The sequence below is a fragment of the Parus major genome, chromosome 3 (genome assembly GCF_001522545.3).
Source record: "Parus major isolate Abel chromosome 3, Parus_major1.1, whole genome shotgun sequence".
Lineage (NCBI taxonomy): Eukaryota > Metazoa > Chordata > Aves > Passeriformes > Paridae > Parus > Parus major.
Window position 1 is genome coordinate 14,960,694 of NC_031770.1, and position 20,877 is coordinate 14,981,570.

A 20,877-nucleotide genomic window follows, 5' to 3' on the forward strand; every position below is an offset into this window, starting at 1 on the left:
TTCTCTCCCTGTATCATCTGCGGGTGCTTATAAAACCCAACACAATTGCAAGAGATGTCAGAAGAGACTAACCACATCACAAGCATCCACAGACTCAGAGCAGTGAGAAACACTTCCATGCAACACATCTAACTCTAATAGAGCACAGTGATGTATTATTCCACATAAAGGAGTCCTACTGATTTTTTAGGAGTTAAGTTAGGAAGGTCTAACCAAAGGTGCTCCAAAACCCACAGAGCTTAAACTGGAGTAAAACCTTTTGCCCCTTTAAAAATAATAATAATTTTTAAAAGTATACAGTTCTGCTCAGCTGATAAACAAGGACATAGTTACCTTCTGAGTAGCAAACATTCTTGTAAATAGTATATATAAAAGTCATGACTGTATTTGGCAGAGTTTCTGTCTACCACAAAATAACTATTGCTTTGCCAGCCTCTGGTGTTCATCACTCAAGAACCATTCCCAGCCACCACTTCTGCCATTCTGTTCCTGGTGTATGTTCCATCTGCCCCACCCTACTGCAGTGCAATGCATGTTAGCTTAGCCACCTTTCTTCCTGCATGCAATACACCAAGTGCAGTGAAATATGTAGGTAAGAAAATAAAACAAGCAGGTGTCTTCCACACAACGATTTCTCTAACCCCTCTTGCTCATTATGGAACTCGTACAACTCTAGTCCACAGGCTGTGGCTGGTTTTTTTCTAAGGAATAAGACCAGAGGAGCAAACAGAACACCCATAGTTCTGCCTTGAGTCTTTATGTATAATAACACCTAGTAATTTACACACAAAGACAGCAAGGGTGAGCTCTGGTAACAAATAAATATTTGGGTGTCATGCTGTCTTCACCTAATACAGTTTCATAGCTTTACATATATTCTACTTAAAATCAGCCTCAAGTGCTGTCAACCAAAACCTTGGCTTGCCTGGTTTCACCCTGAATGAAACAGTAATATCTGACTGCATCCACTTTTTTCTCTAGTAAATGTAGGTGAACTGTGAAGACCTTGTAAGGCCTTAATATATGTAATTCAGGTTATACAATTTAAAAAAGAAAAAAAAAAAGTAAAGAAGATATTAGTGCTGTGCATGCTTCAATATCTGAGAAAATCCGCCCTGGAATTAACTTATTGCTTTATCACCCCTCAGATGCATTTTTTTTTTAACAAAAACACATTCTTCCTGTGATGAGCTTGATTTCAAACAACAGCATGGACTCACTACTGCACATACAAAGTCTCTGGCAGCTACAAACGCTTTACACCTCTTGTTTGCAAAGCAATATATTATAAAGCATACAGAATCAAAGAAGTGTCATCTGTGAAACTTTAAAGTGTTTTTATTTCTAGCACAGACTCATCATTGAAGAATTCAATTACTTTGTGCCTAGAGCTAAAATCCTTATAAAATTCTAGAAATTATTTGGTTATAGCATGGTCAAAGAACTCATTATAAAAGAACACAATTGTTTGCAATTTCCAAGACAAAATAAAATATTGAACAGAAGAGATTTCCACTGTAGGACTGATAGTTCATTTAAGAACTCCATTGAATTATTCTTGACTTTCGATCAGCTATACTGGATTCCTATTTAAAGGAAAAAAGATGCTTTAAAAAGTGAGATTTACATGTTTTGTTATCAGAGCTGGAATAGCTGATATTATCCCTCCAAACAAAGGAGGGGCACTCCAATTCTGGAATGAAGATTCAGGGCAAATTGTGACAAATTGCTACCTCCTCATCTGTGGCTGTGGGAAGCTATTTAACCATCCCCATGTGACATTTATGTGGGCACAGTAGCAGAGTTTTTCTGCATTGCTGAGCCGAGAGAAGAGTTACTGCCTCTTGCAGTGGAGGGACAGGACCAAAGGAGGAGGGGAAAATGAACCAGCTGGTTGCTCCAACTGGAATTTTCCAGCACACAAGAGTATCAAGGAGTCAGACATACAAACCCATGAAAGACACAGGCACATCCTCAGCCCTCCACACACCACAGAGATTGGTTGGGCAGGAAGCTGCACTTCTGGCAAGCATATGGGACTGTCAAGCTATAACCAAAGCCACCTTCTGCAAAAGCACAAACCCTCTTTACTGTGGTGACGATCTCCATCTGCAGCACACAGCTGAGCCATCCATGTTATCTCCAGCAGATGGCAAAGGTAGGAATTTGTTACTGTACTTAAAGCAATCTTTCCCTTCCCTTTAAGGCTCCTTACATTTGGCACTTGCCTGTGCTCCTGGTGAGTTCTGCCCACCCACAGATCTGAGCCGCAGCTCCTCCACGCAGCAGACCAGAGCATTTCACACACAGCAATATTCCCTGTGAGTGCCAAGGAGCAGTGGCAGTGCCAACGCAGGAGGCACTTTGCACAAAGCATGTTTATTAGCTGTGACACAGAACACAGCATTTGCAAAGAGCTAAGGAAGAAGACAGCTGCTGTGGCTCCTCTAATTACCTCTCCCCAGACATCAACAGCAATTTACAATTTGGATGATGTTGCTGGAACTAAGTATGATCTAGATCCACACTCAAGCTCTCCTCCTCACTTTTATAGGCCATGTGTTATATGAGAATTACAACTATTCAAACTGTTTCTGTGAGTTAGGTTATCTCCTGCAAGGCTTTTTATTGCACATTCTCCTTTTGCTACTGGAAGATACAGAATTTGCTGTAGACAGTAATCAGATAATCACATCTTGTTACGACTACAAGCCAGCAGGATTTGCTATTAGAAACTCTCTAATCTATCACATCAAAACAAAGAACATTTGAGATGTTTGGTAAAAATTATGCTGCTTAACACATTTCACAACAAAGGTAAGAAATAAAAATTTTAAATAGTCAGTATACAGAGCAGGTAGAACATTAGGCTCACATATATTCAAATTAAATTCCAAGTTACTCTACTCCTACAGCATCTTGAAATTTAGTCTGTTCATCTCCTGCTGTTTTGCTGCTAACAAAAATTTAAAAGAATACACAGGAAGTCAGACAAATTAAAACATCATCAAGATTAATTGCACAAAGAGGATAAAACATTTCAAACAGTTGCACCCTTGAAAGATCAAAAGCTTTCCTCCCCTGCTAGTACTTCTGAACAGCTTTATGGGTAAAAAAAACAGAAGTGAAGACAAAACTGAAAACGTATGCATGCACATGAAACTGCAAAGACTCAGTAGATATTCTAAGCCCAATAGTATACATGGGTTAAGAAGTAGTAAAAAGCAATCACACAGAGAGAATTAGGCAGAAATGCTTTAACCCGAGGATGAGTATCCACGCTCTATCTGTACCTGCAAGCACTGAGAATAAATGTGGTGTTGACTTAGAGACTCAATTACATGGATTCAGAAGTTTGCTAATGCTTTGTATAATAAAATAAGCACCAATCTCCACCTTCTATGATATTTTAGACCCATGCAAGACAAGCATCTTCTCAGTGGAGTGTCCTGCTCCTCTCAGATGTGCAGCATGCATTTTGTGGCTCTACACAATCGAGTGATTTTTCTCAATTCAAGCTGTGAGTCAAACAAGGGGATGAGACTTACCCATGTTTCTCTGGACTCTCCTCTGATAGGATTTCGCTGCTGCTCTCATCAATGGGATGGACACGAGCAATATATTCTCCACTCTGCTGGTGAGACTTGTACACAGCCACTTGAACTACACATTGATCACTGTTGCTCCTCAGCCAAGGGCTCAGGATGGTGGGGCTCAGCCTCTCTGATGCATTGAGAAACAGAAAAGAACCTAGGACAGAGGATGCAACAAGAAAGCTTTAAAAATTAGAAAAACCCCAAAGCCTCCTAGATTGCAGATGAATACTTTTAAGTTTTATGTCTCAGTTCATTCTCCAGCACTTCCATACCTCACAGTTTATCTCAAAGATTATACTCACAAAGATTATATTTACCAATTAGTTTGGAAGGTTTGCCCATTTTGTATTAAATAATTTGTTAAGAGTAAAGCAACACTACAACTCACCTCTGAATAGCCCAAAACAAATATTACATTTAGATTTAACTCCCAGAAGAAAAAAGCCCACACAGGTGATTAAGGACTTTTCAGTTTATATTCTTGTCTGTAACCTCTCAGGTCTGGTTCAGACTCAAATATATTAGCACTGGTTCAGTTGGATCCTGATTTGACAGCTCTGGTGTATACATATTTATTTATAATACTTACCCAAATAATACACAAATTCAATAGCTTTTCTTATGCTCATCTATAAACAGAAGATTGCAGTGATTTTAAGTCTAATATTAGAGACAGGATAAAGGTCTGACACAGTTTCATTTCTTCAGCAATTCATTCTAATGTATTAATTTTATATGCAGCTAATCCACATTAAACATTTCATTATTATCCACTACATTGACTCCCTCGACCTAATTCTATTTCAATACAATCTGAGGCTTACCCAGTGGGACAGAGGTAATGTATTTTCATCCCATTGCTGCTCATTTCAGGTGAGTCAAATGACTCCCTTTCGGCAGCTGACTAATTTATCAATTTGTCCACAGAACAAGCACGCTGGGGCCTGTAGTTGGCAAATGAAAGGGACCAACCCTCGAAGCAAGGAAAAGTATGATATTCCACAAATTCTAGCAAGACTGGTCAGGTAATGAAATCTCATTGTCTTGATTACCTGGAGCATCCATTAATACAGCCTGTCTGTTAATACTGAAAGTATGCAGATCTGATGAAGAGTTTAATTCCATTGAGAGGGAAATTAAAGCTCAACAGGGCTGTAATTGAAACTTCTTTTTAAATGTGCATGAATTTTAGCCAGAGCAGAAGCTTGTTTTTGAAAATGCCAAGGTTGCAGCTTCAGAGAAATGATCTCCTACATCACTGAGCATGGCTTATATGATATCCAGGGTGTCTAAGAAATACTGCTAAGGAGCTAAAAATGAGTTCTTGTTTTCACCTCAGTTTGTAAACTCTGGAGCAGGAGGTCCAAAGCAGCCACTCTGAGCTCCTGCAGCAGTTCACCTCCTTCCACAAGGCATCTGGTGAATTTGGTTATTCGATTGCTCTCATTTCTCTCTACTGAACTGAGAGTCAAGAGCTCAGATTTTAATAGCTCACTATCAGATGCTGGTTTAGAACATGGGAATTGCACTTGTGTTCATACATGGCCCTTTGGAAAAGTCTGATTTGGCAAGCCATGTCAGGTCACACAAAGAAAAAAAGAAAAATAATGAAAGGGTTACAAATGAAAACTGGATTACTATCAAACACTGTTTCCCTCACATACATTTGTCATAAACAACATTTTTGACGTATTTGTCAAAAACAGTGTTCTTGACATTTACACCACATTAATGACATATCTAAAACTAGACAACATCTGTACTGAAAGAAACATGAAGAAATACATGAAGTACAGCCTGCTCAGATGTCAAAGTTTTCAAACAGAGAAGAGTGAAATGCAGTCACAGCTTTTTTTTTCTTAATAGCAAGATTCCTATATCTAAATAATAATATTCAACACAGTTGCTAATTGAATTGTTTGATGAGCTTAAACAGTTTTTGTCAGTTATTTCTGTTGGTCAGTAAAAGAGGAAAAGCCCCAACAAAATAAAATCCAGCTACATGTATCATCCTCCCCCATCTCTCCCTTTTGTTACAAACAAAAGAGAATTAGAGCAGTAAATCTTGTGGTTTTAATTTTACCATCCCCATAAGAACAATGAAATCTCTGACATGAAAGGGAGCAAAGAGATTTCTGCTGGTGGCAGAAAGACACAAAGTGTTGCAATAATTGCTGATGGTAACTTGCCAGGTGCAAGAGCCATTTGCACATCTTACTGCCTTGCAACAGGGAGTCAGATTTTAAAAATAACAAACAAAGGCGGTTCTCATTCCTTCTTCTCCTGCAGTGGTTCTAAATCAAGGGAGCTGCCAAGGATAGTTCCTCTTATGCCCTGACTTGAGGTCAGGATTGAAACATCAATGAAGTCCAGTAGTAGACCAAGGTGGCTGCTACAACAAATCTGTGAGACAGTCACGAATCTCCTTTGTTCTGACTTTTTTATTTCTACTCTCTGTCTGCAGGGCTCACACTGTGCAGTTGCAGCTTATTACTCATCACATGGCCAGTTGTACCTACTGATTTATATTGCTAAAAGGAGCACAGTTTTGCCACGGTGGGGTTACCCCAGCACACTCTCCCAGGATGCTGCTCCCAGGAGGAACAGCTCCACATCAGCTGCTGTGAAGTGGTTCCTAGGAAATCATTACAGAGGACATGGCTCCATAATGGATTACACTGCATTGCCTCACCACCAAGCCAGTCTTGTCAGAAATGTCCTCCCTCCCAGTGCATCCTTTTGGGGAGATCACCTACCTGAGCAAATACTACAGCTATGAGAGATTGCACTTTTTTATATATATACATGTTTATTTTATCTTAAAAGAGGAGAGAATAAACACAACTTTGTTCTTGTTTTTGAAAGCTCAGCTACCTCATGGGTGACTTCCTTGTCTGCAGCAGAGTTCTCTTTTTGCTCTTACTGCTCTTTTAGTTTGTAAGTGCCAAGCAAGGAACTATCAGAGCATCATTTAAATCTGGTGTTATGGGAACCGTTTCCAAAGTTGAAATGCAGATACTTGCTTTAACACCACAGACATTTTCTTATACAGCAGAATTTGTAGATTCTGGGATTATCCACAGCACCCACAAAGGAATAATTAATGTATCTGATGTGAGAAAAGATACGTTTTGAACACAAATCCCTTGTCCTTTCCCTCAAAAGCACAATCTCCTTTTTCCTGTGATGCTCCCCCACAGGATCAGTATGACCAGCATTTCCAGGATCAGCCTAGAGACTGCTACTTAGAGTTAAGGGATCACCTGGAGATCCATTACACATCTGTGCCAAGGGATACAAAAATATTCTATTTCACAGAAAGACTTTCATCAAAACCAGAAGCTACCTGTTCACCTGTATTTCCCCACAGTGGAGATCCATGTGGCATGCTTGGAGATCATTCTGTAGACTGTAGGACTCTAAGGTTCCAGCTAGAATTTTGTTACAGTTATTTTCTCCTATTGGCTTGCAGCTCAAATAAGACTTTTGGAATCCCCCTGGGTGAAGAGCTAGAGAAAGCACTGTAGCTTCCACCAAGCTTCTGCTGCTATTTAGATACCAGGGGATATAAGCTGAGATGGAAGGCCCCATCATGGTGCACACTGCCAGTGCCACATTCAGGACTCTGAAGGGTCTGTTACCTATCACAATGATTACCACCAAGGGTCATTGCAGGAGTCTTTTGCTACAGGTTTTAAATTGGACCCTGGCTGCCCAATGCAACACTGATATTGAAGAGACTCAGTTAAAATAATGAAATTATAACTAGATATACACCCACAGATCCAGGCACTTAGCACTTCTGGAGTCCTGAGCTCATTCGTCATCACACAGAACCCAAGGTTTGCAGAGGGAACAGCAGTCAGTATTTTGCCCCCAGTACACCCATGTTTACATTATATGACAGAAAACCTACTAGCTGATACTGCTCTGTGGTGTTCCAGAAAGTGCTGGTCTAAATGCAAATACATTATTTTTAATATTCCCTCTAAACACTCACACACTTTGTGACAAACCTACCAATAATATTCAGCTTCTAATGATAATTTTTCCCTGCCTTTTAAATAGCTGCAGTCATAAGGCAATGGTGTTACTCATCCTCATATGTTGTGCCTGATAACATCTCTGGCAACTTTCTGTCACTTCAGACAAACACACATGAAAAGATATTTATGCTTTAAGCACAGTTGATTATTGCAGTTGACATAAAAGGAATATTACAAGACAAATTAATATATCCTGCATGAAAAATTGCTGTTGATCCTCTGGAAACTTATTTACAACATTTTAACATTCATGTCACACAAAGGGAAGGACGGTTTTTCAGCTTAGTGGCAAGATGTTTTTGAGGTGATGAAGACATCTTCAAGTTCTACTGTTCAGGACTAATGAGGTAACAGATTGTTTATAAACAAGAAAATTGATGTTAAAGTACCATGCACGCACAGACACACTATGAACAAAGCACCTGTCCAAAAAAGTCTCCAAATGAAGAAATACAAACTGGTAAGCCTACAACTTAAACCCACATCAGCAACCAAGCCCATTCCCACAGTCTCTGGCCCAACATCCTTATCTGACACGGATGCACAAACCACCTGAAACTCATGCCAGTGAATGCTGAGGCAACCCTGAGGTGCTCTCAACACAGAGCCATTCCTTTGGCCCTAGGAACAGGGTAAATTTGGAGTCATATTGCAAGCCCTTTGAAAAGCTGGTCATCTGACAGCTACCCAATAGCTTTGAATGCACCCTGCTGACTGCTCATATCCTAAATCCTTCCTGGTCAGTCTTGGGGGAAAAGCACAGACAGAGCCAGGTCAGGTTCTTCTGCTCAACAACCTTGTGATGCTCAGCAAGGTCAGTGCAACCCCATTGCATCCTTGGATCTTTCTGAGCCAGCAGCCCAGGAAAGATGGGTGCAGCCCAAAAATACAGCAGCCTGAAAAGTCACATTTGGAAATAAGGGTCCTCAGCAAAGTTTTCACAGCAAAAAAACAGCAAACAGCTCTTCTGGGGCAAATATATGGAGACAACTCCTCAACTTGCAGCTGAGCTCTAGAATTTCCAGCATGTGATGGGGCTGACCTACTAAAGAGCAGCTCTGTGGAGAGGGACCAGGGACCCTTGGTGGGTGACAAGTTGACTGTGAGCCAGCAGTGTGTCTGTCCTTGGTGCCAGGAGGGCCAATGGGATCCTGGAACTCATTGGGAAGAGTGAGGGCAGCAGGGCAGTGGAGCTGATCCTGCCCCTTTACTTGGCCCTGGCAAAGCCACATCTGGAGTTCTGCGTCCCGTTCTGGGCTCTTTAGTACAAGACAGACACAGAGCTGCTGGAGAGGGTCCAACAGAGGCCACAAAGACAATGAGGGGTTTCTCTCTCTTGTGAGAAGAGACTGCAGGATCTGGGCCTTTTTAGTGTGGAGAGGGGATCTCATCAACGCATGTAAATATCTCAAAGTGCCAAGGGGATGGTGCCAGACTCTTTTCAGTGGTGCCCAGTGTCAGGACGAGGAGCAGTGTCTGTAAACTAAAACACAAGAAGTTCCACCTCAGCATGAGGAAGAATTTCTTTACACTGAAGGTGGCAGAGCACTGGCACAACTGCCCAGTGAGGTTATGGAGTTTCCCTCCCTGGAGACATTCAAATCCCACCTGGGGACGCTCCTGTGTCACCTGCTGCAGGTGACCCTACCCTGGTAGAGGAGTTCCTCTACTGAGATATCTTCCAACCCTAAAAATTCTGTGATTCTGTGAAAAGCAAGACTCAAAATACAACTAGGCTGACATAATCTGATCACACTTATAAAGCAGCAATTTAACAATCTTTGCAAAACTGATAGATTGTTATTCTGAACATAAACTCTATCTTCCTACTAAAAGGATTTTATTACCTTTCATGTACAAGTTCAATACTCTACCAGATTAAATTAGAGCTGTAAAAACTATTAACAGTCAACGTCTGTTGGGGACTGTACAGTAGAAAAAAATTATTTAAATCCAGTTTTATAGTCTTGAGAGATGCTGACTGGAGAGAACATTTCCACTAGTATCACAAAACATCCCACAGAGCTGGTCTTTGCATTCTTCATTTCACACTTGACTTTCAAATTAACTATTCAAGCAAAACTCTCATAGCAGGAGCTCAATAGTTGGCAAAAGCCATGAAAGAACTGGGCACTATCTGAGTGACAACATTAAAGAAAAGATTCTGTTATACTTTTTCTGGGCTTATATACACAGATTTCCTAATTGCCTCATCAAGGCTCCAAAATGTGCTGAATGCGAAGAATGTGAATGGTCTCCAGCGCTGAGTGCAATGTGACTGCATAAGCACCAGAAGATTTGCAACCTGCTATACTTGCATCTGACTTAAAATTCATGAAGGTAACAGCCTTTGAATTATTACAAAATTTGGAGCTGAACAATTCTTAACAATCTAATTATGGTAATTGGATGATATCTTACCTCTTTGGGAGTCGATCAGAGCTCCTGCCATTAGCTGAAATAGAACAGGGATTTCACTTCTAATACCGAGCAGGAGTGTGAGCACATTTCTCTGGGTGATGCAAGAGCAATTCAGAAGCACTAATGAATTCATACTAACTCTGGTGGGCATGTCATACATTTTACAAATGGACAAGTTAGGGCAGACATTAAACAACTGCAAACAGCACACGGCCAAGATTGGTATCAGAGCTGAGATCTGCAAGTGAAAACTCTTTAAAAATTATGTTGTGTTTCAAGAGTTTTTCATTTCCTAAGTATAAAGGGGAAGGCAAATAATCCATCAAAGCAAAATAAAATAAAATTTTGTCCTGGTACTAAGGCATCAAGCAAACTTGATTTACCCTATATGATTTCTCTTAAATTCAATGGCTTCACTCATATAAAACCTTGTCCCTCAAACAACTAGTGTTCACTGTCACCCTTGGGAACTGCAGTAGTGTTATAGAAATGTGACTTGAAGTTGGGAAAGACAGGAGTCCTTCATTTTCTCACACTCCAGTCTCAGAATTTTCTTTATTATTTTAACCATTCTCTTGGAGGCAACCTTGAAGCCTTACACACAGAGGAAGGAATCTCCTAGCAGTGACCTTCACACAATTCTTTCACAGATTTCCCTTGTCACTTCCCTATGCTCAGGTGCAGTGCGTGAGCTGAAGTCCAAATGAACACCCTTTAAAGATTTATTACTATTTATCAGTTTAAATTCCAATAATCCCTAGCATAGTCATATGGAAAAGCTGGATCTCATCACAGTACTCTTTAGACAATAAAAAATGTTTTTCTCACAAAGCAGTTTACATCTAGTTTATCAAAAGGAAAGTCAGATGGAAGAAGAAAACAATTAAAAGCTCCAGGTATTGCCTTCTGTAACAGGATCTAGAGCCAGATGCTGTTACAGCCCAATTCCTAAATGACTCAGCAATGTTTGCTCCCAGCTAAAAAGCACTGAACTGAAAAAAAGTAGTTAGTTAATTAAAAACTTAAAATTCAATGCTGAAATTAAAATCTTTCCTAGAGAATGACAGAAGGGTCTTTAAATAATTCAGCCTTGCACAGATGATTAACCAACATGCATCTTCTCTTTTGCTGCCGACAGAGGTGAACGGCAAGTTGCTTTTGAGATGCCTGTTCTGAGACTAGAGGATGGGAAATTTTTCTGTCATCATGAGCAAGACAGAACTAAAGGGAAAGCTAAGAGGAAGCTGGTCCTGTCAGTAAAAACAGGCAGAATGCCTGCTCAGGAGCTCAGTGTGTGCAGTGGTTAAGGGGAGGGTGTGAAAAGAAGCCCTAGTACTGTGCCTCCAGTTGCTGTTTTGCCCTCGAGTGTGCTTATTCGATTACACTCAGGAGGCTGGATGCTTAAAAATTAAGTTCAGCAACACTGTGACGCACAAGTACCTGAATAGAAATGTGCCTGGAACAGTATTGCAGCCACTCACAGTTCAGTAACGTCAGAGACCACGTTAAACAAGTGGTTAGCACAGCAAGTTAGTCCTCTGTGGAACTAGAAAGCCACAAGAGAAGGCACCTAATTAAATCTGTGGTGTAGCATGCCTCCTTTTGCATTCTCTGTCAGGATTAAACTCATCACACAGAAGCTGCCATTATGTCAGCTTTAAGTGCACAAGAGTGATAACTCAGACCATTGAAGAACCATGACATTGGTCCACAGATAACATAAATAAGATAAATCATTACAAGATGATGCATTTTAATGTCTCATACATTTCAATTTGTTGTTGTCATCTTCTCCACATACATGCATGAACATCCATGTACACAGTTCCAGGAGTCTATTAGCTGGCCAGCTGTCACCATAAGTAGAGGAAAATGTGATGATCCTATCCAGAGCTTGTTAAATGCCTCATAGCATAAAGCATCTGTCACCAAATCCCTGCCTGTCCTAAGGTTCAGCAATCCTTCCTCCATCTCTAGCTCACACCATTTCCATTCACCTTCCTTTCAGTAACTCAGGTGTCACTTCTGCATGCCAGTTTTTTTGGGAGACCCCTTTTTACCCATCTTTTAGCCCTAGAGCTTCCTCATGCTTTTTGTGCTTTCCTAGGTCACCACTGAAAGGACGACAAGGGAAGAAAGTGCCTTGGCACACCAGTTACAGGATAGAAAGAAATGCAGAAGGCAGAAACCTTTTGAGGACTCTCTGGTCTACTGTGAAAGCTGCCCTGGCTGCCGGTTTTCCTTCTGCTGACTCAAAAACCCCTCTTTACATTCACATGTAAGAAAAACAGCAAGCTTCACCCATATACCCATATACCATATGTTAATGAGCAGACACATGAGGGTATAACAACCTTTCCTCTAGGTCTGACACTAGGAACTTCTCTGAATGTTGATAGACATGCTGGAAAAATGCTGAGGCAATCAATGACAGAAGAGGATTCCACCAGCTTACACTGTTTCTGTTCCCTGGGCCTTCGATAACTCATGTGCTCTCCAACAACACAGTTAAACTTCACACTTAAGATCGCATTCTATAAATTCAAAACATTGCAGAAACATTAAAGGATTAAACCTCAGGATGCTAAAAATCCCTTTTCCAAATTGGAAAAGAAAATACAAAAGTGAGGGGCTTGCCTCAATGTGGTAAAATCAGGCATCACACAGAATTAGTAGTCTAAACTGCTCAATTGGCAACAACCTTATTTATGATGGCAACATTTATTTGAAAGAGCTAGCTTCATCTACTTCTTGCTGTTAACTCTTTAATTAAAACTTTACCTAATTTGCCTTTCCAGAAAAATAAAATTGATTCCCTTTTCTATTCTGAAGACAGTGGCACAGGTAAAGGAGGGACTATAGTTCAGATGAAGGCTACATGTACTGGTGGGATGAGATCTCAGTAGACTGGACTCCAGCTATCTGTTCTCGATTCTGGCCTCTCAAAGACCTTCCAGCACAAAGAATCAAACAGCTTGTCCACTGCTGTCACTGCTTTAAAATGAGATCACTGAACCACAGGAAGTGGAAGGTCCTTCCATAGGTCTCTGTCCAATGTCCTGTCCTGAGCAGAACCATCACTGACACTAGATGAGGACACTTACAACTTCATTCAGCCAAGTCTCAAAAGTCTCCAGGCATGGAGATTTCACAGCTTCTCTGGTCAACTTGTTTCAGCACTGCACTCTGCTCCTGGTGAATCTGTGAAATCAAACCTGGACCTCCCAAATGGGAAGCTGCTGCCACCACCCGCTGTATCCTCTGCTATGATGGACAAGTATTTGGCTTTGCCTTCTTTGCATCTCTGCTGGGTGGTTGTGGACACCTCCAGCTCACCTCTCAGACACCTCTCCCCAGGCAAAAGAAGCCCAGCTCCCTCCACTTCTCTGAGGGGGTGCATCCTGCAGCCCCCTGAACACACGGCAGCCCCACTGGGCCCTGCCAGTTTCCCCACATCCCCTTGACCTGGGAAGGGGAGCCAAGGCCAGACACAGCAATCCAGGTGTGGCCTCACCACCACTGACTGGTCCTGAACAAGTAACTTCTCACAGCTTCCTCCTACCTTATTTTGGATGGGTGCCTACCCTATTTGTTATGGGTTGGGTCCTCCACAACCTGCAGGTCCTCTTCAGCAGGACTACTCAAGGCCACCACTTTCCAGCCTGGGGAATAGGACACTGCACTAGAAAATCCTGGTGTGAGAGTAGAGCTAAATACTTCTGATGGCTCCACAAGGCTCCTGTCAAGCCATTCCTCAAGTTTTCCAAGTCCCCGTTGCAGCAAAGTTTTGCCGTTCACTGCATCAGCAGAGTCCCCTCTCCTTTCAGTTGTGGATCATCTACAAATTTGACCAGTGTCTCATTTTCTAGGCCATGGCTGAGAATACTGATCACTACCTGCCCCAGTTCTGACTCTCACAATCCTTGCTGCCCTTTCCTTGAACCTAGGCTGTTATATGGCAAAGTCTGGGGGTTGCCTTGGCCTGTAAAGTAAAAGAAAGGCACGTTCACAGTATCATCTGTCGATAAAATTGCTTTAACATGTACCAAGGAAGACTAATGGATTATTTAAAACACTTTATTCCCCCACAGGACCTAGGAAACTCATTGAAGGCCAGACCTCTTTACAGAGAGTACCTTAGAGAGCCACTGCACCAGAGTCCAGCAGAATGAAGGAAAAGACAGCTGGCAGCTACAAAGAGACAGACAGTGACAGCAGCACACAAGGAAACAAAGAGGAGCTTCAGTCATGTCAACAGTGACCACTGAAGCTCAAAATATTTTTGCTACAATGCCAAACCATAAATTCTGTGCCTTGTCTCCTCAGTTGGCTTTTCTTATTGTGATTGCACTCCGATTCACTTGAAAATAACATTTCTGCTGAGGAAGAGCCGTTTTTTCTTTACTTGTTCTGCAAACTGCCTATCACACTTTTGGGCTCTGAATACTGTGAACTGACTGAAATAATAAGGACACTACTTTTTCCAGCAGTGAAAGAGCTGGGAAAAGTCTCCACTCTTCATGCAAGCAAATACCCATGGGGGTTCAATGTGGGTTTCACATGAGTACAAATTGTAGAAGTTCAAGCTCTCAATGCACATTATGGATGAAAAACCGTACAGTTCTTTTGCTCTAAAAACAAAAAGCACAGCCACAGGGGATCTGCCCACTGAACAGGGCATGCCAATCATCTCATATGTTGCAATCCTACCTTCAGCATGACTTATAAATCAATTCTTCGTCTCAAGAGAGAAATATTTATTTTTAAAAAACAACAAATTTCGACAGCACAAAGCCTAACTATAATGGAGGAACGTTACATGAAATTCAATTAAACAGGACTAACCATGATACATCATATGAGTTTTCTTCTTCCAAAAAGAGTACTTAAATGTCTCTGAAATGTCACCACAGCCCTAACTAAGCATTTCTGACTCAAAAAACAAACTGCCATAAAGATTTTCAGGGGAAAGGTGTGTCGAGGTGTGTCTGCAAAGATGTACAAAGCTCTTCCAACCAACTGCATTCACTTTTCAGCCTTACTGAAACTATCTAATGAGAAAAAAAATCAAGTAGTCAGACTTATCATTCTGTTGGCATCCTGAACAAATTACCTTTAGCTCATTGACATTCTAATTTTCTAGAAACAGGCATAGTTATGCTAGAAAGGTTATGACTTGTGTATTTATCTTGGTTACAATTATTCTATGCTCTTTTCACTTCCATAAGATATAGCATAAATGAGAAATCCCATTTTATTTGGGTTTTTTTAAGCTGCAGAATGAAAGACCTACTGTCTTATTAAAAGACTGTCTCTCCACTCTAGTTTTAGCCTGGAGATAACAGAACAAGGAATGGATAGCAGGGTAAATTGGAAATGGATTGTGGCTCATAACATGGATTTTACACAGCCCAGAATGACACTCAGGAGTTTAGAAGCTGGCTCTGCCTGACAGAGAGATTGTAGCTGATGGCTTCAGTGAGTCCCCACCACAAAGCCATTACCATTATCAGTACCATAGTGAGACATCTCAGTGGTAAGCTGGTGTAAATGAAGCTTTTGTGGTTCCTGTACTGCAGATACACAGTGGATTTTGACCTCAGTGCTGTCTCGTTCTATCCACACTAAGCCCAAAGTGCCTCCCAGTGCTTATCCAGTGGAGCAAAACCCCAGTGAGTGTTATTTCTGGATAGCACATGCAGGAGGTACAGAAGTGATTCAGAAGCCCAAAGAGATCTGGCATATTAGTGGGGACAGCTTGCCTTAATACAACTATCCTTGCCTTCCACTTCCCACTCTGGTGGCAGATGACTTTTCTGCTAGTGAAAAACAAGTGGAAACACTTAATTTCACGAAGTGATGCATTATGGTAACTGGTGCAATATTTTATGCAACATGGTACAGATAGATTTCAAAAGTAAGCTTAGTGAATCTAAGGCACTTCTGGGAAACCACCCATGTTGTCCTTAAATTCACAATGGTCACTGGTGCTCTACAGGACAGCAAGGAAAGATGCTTAGGCCTCAGTTTTAATAAGGCTGCTTTTAAAAGCCCACAGTATAAAACACCATATTAATAGGAGAGGAGAGATCTTACCTGTTATTTCACTTTTATACCATTCACATAATTTGCCTCCATTTTGCATTCCACCTGTGGGTCACTTTCCTTTTTATGATTGTGCTGTCTTTCCTTTTCTAATTGGAGGCATTAGCTCAAGGCTGCCAAATCTTGTGGCAAGGGATGTTATTTAAAACCAGACAAGATTCAGCTTTCTTTGACTTCAAACAAAACCTTATGACCACCTGTCAAATGATCCAAGGTTCAACAGACCCGTGATTTTTTGAAAGCATCACTTCTGGCCTTAAATCAGCCTGGCAACCTTCTTTTAAGGGTGGAAAATAAACTCCCCTAGGAATAAGCTAGTGGAGGCAGCAGACATGTAAGCTGTAACACAACAGTGAAGAGCAGAGAATTCTCCTATTTCCAGTGACATCCAGCCACATAGGATTTACTGCTATGGCTTTTCAATAACCCAAGTCCTACACAGAGTGAATGTGCTATAGACTGTTATGAAGTGGTTGGCAGAGACTCCATAAAGGTTACAGGAGATACCCAAGCTTCACTCAATAATGCTCCCTCCCTCTCTGCCTTTTAGATAAAAATAAATATTGCAAGGTCATATGCAGCAGAAATACACTGCTGACAGCACATCACTATGGAGGCTCTAATAAGCCCATAGGTGTTTGTGCATATATGTCATATCTGACAGCATGCACTCTCACAGTTCCTGCAGGCAGCATTTTTCATCCCAACTGGCAAGGTTTTAATGGCTTTTCTATTAAACTGGCTGGTTTGTTTTTTAGAAAAAAGGAAAAAAAAAACATGTCTTTTCTGTTCATTGCAAACATGGGACTGATATGAAGGGAACATGGCAGAGACTTGTAGACTGAGAAATCTTTCAGACCATTTCCATCTTTGTAGATGAGCTATCAGGGTATTTAATTTAGTTAAGTCTCAGTCTGGCTGTAGCCCTTGTTTTAGATATGGTTGATAGTTTTTTCCCTTTAGGAGAAATGTGTAAAAGGAAGCAAACAAAACTGCTGAAACAGAAAAACTGCATTCTTTTTGTGGCCTTCAGCACTGAACAACTATGGAGTTTTACTGAATTTAACTGTTCAGAGGAATCCCATTTTTCCCATTAAATATAATCATACGCCTACCAGTGTGACTTTCACATTGGGAGGAAAAGTACAGTAATCACTTTCAACTTTTGGCATTCTTGTAAGAAAATTAACTGATTTGGAAGTCCAACTTTTGGCATTCTTGTAATAAAATTAACTGATTTGGAACTCTAAACAGAAGGAGATGGAGATAAGAAGAAAGCTGGTGAGGTGCATAAAACCACCATCCTCTCTCCAAGGCGACAATTCAGCATTCAAGCACAGACGAATGAGATATGCAATCTTCAAACCTTTGTGATTTGAGACACTTGATGTTCAAACCTCCATCAGGAACTAAACACCCTAATATGAAAGCAAAAAATGACAGGCCTTACTTACAGTGACCATCTCTTGCTATCCTTTATACACTGGTCCCTTCCAAACTGAACACTTAAAAATGTGTCAGTGAGTTTTCACACAATTTTTCAATTTGCAGACAATAGAACTAAAATCAGTATAAGCACTGGATGTCTTATTTAGGATGTTTAAATAAGACCAGCTCATCCTACCAGTTCTTTCTGCTGTGACCCTTCCTAGCACTGTTTCTAAGACAAAGGCTTTCACATGCAGTGGATACTCCAAGGATGGTTGCTGATGTCAAGTTTGAATGGTAAATAAAGTTTTCATTACTGCTTGTCTAGTGAGTGTGAGAGGCATTATTTGAAAAAATACATAGTACATTTGACTGATTTTGCAAATCCACAAATGCTTTCAGGGTGATTCTGAAACAAATTTATAGAATTATAGAGTGGTTTGGGTTGGAAGGGACCTTCAAGATCACCCAGTTCCAATACACCTGCCATGGGCAGAGATATCTTCCACTGGATCAGGGTGCTCAAAATCCCAATCAACCTGCACTTGAATGCTTCCAGGAATGGGACACTCACAGCTTCTCTGGACAACCTGTGCCAGTGCCTCACCACACTCATAGGGAAGAATTTAAATAACTACTAAATAATCTCCATCTGCTCTCTGTCAATTTAAAACCATTACCACTCATCCTACCACTACTGTACCTGAAAAAGTCTCTCTCCATCTGCTCTGTAGGCCCCCTTTAAGAATTGGGAGGCTGCAATAATGTCTCCCAGAGCCTAATCATGAATAATGTTGCACATATGCTTTTCTCCTTCAAAATGCTGCATAAGTTTTACCACTTTTGAAGGTTTCAAATACAAATCACAGAATGCTTCTAAATGAAAGACTATCTTCATTTGGAAATGGCAGACAACTAGAGCTTGGTAACCCACTTTATATCACTGCACAGCCCACAAAGACAAGAAAAGGCTCTTGAGGAAATACTAACCTGGTACAGCTAAATGGAAATCAGATACCACCTTGTATTAAGGTAAAAGCATCAGGTTTGTAGTAAATGAAGTGTACAAGACCCAAATCACACCAAATAGGGTGGTGAAAAATGATCTATAAAGCCATAAAAAACAAATTCCATGGTCCTATACAGTTCTGTCTGCAACCCTTGAAAAGAGAGCAATATACTGAAAACACAACTTGATGCTATTACTTGAAATATTAAAGTGCGTTCAAGGGTTTGAAAACAGCCTGCTATTTGCAGATTTTAACACCTTATGTGGGGAAGACGAAGGCTGATCAAGGATCATGGTTCATAAACAATTGGAACATAAACCATTTTGAAATATAACAGCACTCAAAAGAGCCAAAATATTTCATATTTTCTAGGAGAGTTAAGTACTGGGTAAAGCTAGCACCACCTACACTATACACTACACATTCAGAATAGTTTTGGTTTCATAGAAATAATGGTGGCAATTTGTTCCTTGGCCTCTAGATTTCCAGCAGGGCTATCAATTTATGACAGAGGCTTTCTGGCACGTGGATACCTACCCAGTCAGAAACAGAATTGCAGCTGCCATTTATTTCGCAAAGACTCACCCTAAAACCTTCAGAGCTGGGTAAAGTTGGCCTTTATAATTTAGATACTTTTAATGTAGTACCCTTCCTCCCTAGTCAGCTACTTCAAAAAAATCAAATCATATCTGCCTTTCCATTTTGTCAATGATGTACCCTCTCATGGGTGCTGACACTTCGTTCAATTTTGCAGTTATTATTTCAGATAGCTTAGGAAGATCTGTCCTGCCTTAGCACTCAGCATATCAGGTGAGACTTGGGATGATCTCAATTATAAAAGAACTGTCATTTTTGGGGGAAAATGCTCTAATGTCTGTCATAGTTCCTTTGCATGATAGTCCGGTTGAAACTAAAACCTTTATAGAGTGAGAAAACAAAGATACTTCTAGCCCAACATTTATTCTCCTATGGCTAGAAAATTACCTACTTCAATCATGAATAAAATCAATCTTTATCTTCTATAAGCAAGGGAACTATTTCTTTTTCCCTCTTTTAACATTCACAAAGTACCAAGCCTAGTGACTACGTCACTCCTCGTATGCACATAGCACTTACTACAAGGAGAGAACAAGAAAATCTCACCTAGACAATGTGTGGGTACTAGTTCTGATTGCTTCTCCTGTTCCTTGAAAAGGTAGTTTCTAAATATATATATGTAAATTTAATCTTCCTAATTTCCCTATAGTTTGAAAGAAGAAATCTGTGTTTTTACATGAAATCAAATAATGTTTCCCAGTCAGCTCTGCTTACATCTCACCACACATGGAAAGGCAACTGCCTTGTGCTGCCTCAATAACAAGCCAATTACAAAGTATCTTAAAAATATGGCCTCTTATAAAATTACACTGTAGTTAATGAAGCACAGATACTGCCCCTAAAATGGAGAGAAAACCAAAAAAACAAGACCCAACAATCCAGAAACCTGTCTATTAGATGTGGTAATAATCTGGCCATGAAATGATAAAGGTTTGACAACCCATAAATTGCAAGCATTCAGTTTGGCTGTTGGGAAATTGCTTGCATACAAGTCACCTCAAATCCAATAACCTTTCCTGAAAGTTTGATTATAAGTGAGATTATAACTCTATTATATTAATCATTGCAGAAGAAGCAGACAAAAAAACCCATGCCAGACAACACCCTAATTGAGAACAATAAGAAAGATGAATAACATATGGTGGTTCGCATAGGTGCCATGGCACTATAATTGCTAAATTTAATTAAAGGGAAAAGAAGTTGAAGATTCTGTTACTGCTGTGATTTGCATAGTGCAGTTCAAAAAAGAAGGCCTTTAAAAAACTAGACTGTACTGAAATCAATCCCACAACAATAACAGCAAAAAAGGCAGAACACTTTTGGATAATAAATGCCAATATGAATTTGCAGTGAATATGCATACATGACAAGAGAATTGTTCATAAAAGACATAATAAATATTTTGCATTTCTGCAGCACTTTTCATCTGAGCCTTAAAATGTGATTCATAACAGATTAATTCTCACATAAGCAAATGTCACATAGGGATTTAATTTACTTGCCCAGAAAGGCAGCACATTTTAAGAAAAGACCAGCAAGCTTTTATTGGTATCAGGTGATACAGGTGATAAGATATCCATGAAATAGGATAACAAATGAAGTGGCTCTTACCCAGCCAAGCCACATCTAAAGAGAGAGGAACTGTCATGGGGTAGCTTTACCTTTAAAGCAAAG

At 40.4% G+C, this 20,877-nt stretch overlaps 1 protein-coding gene across 1 annotated transcript in view; it reads right to left on the minus strand.

Annotated features, from left to right (window-relative positions):
* Positions 1–20,877, minus strand: part of ALK (ALK receptor tyrosine kinase) — a 224,651-nt gene that overhangs the window by 160,461 nt on the left and 43,313 nt on the right. The window contains exon 3 of the mRNA XM_033513265.1: positions 3,549–3,750. Within this exon, the coding sequence (XP_033369156.1) occupies positions 3,549–3,750 (202 nt within the window). The remainder of the gene's footprint in view (positions 1–3,548; positions 3,751–20,877) is intronic.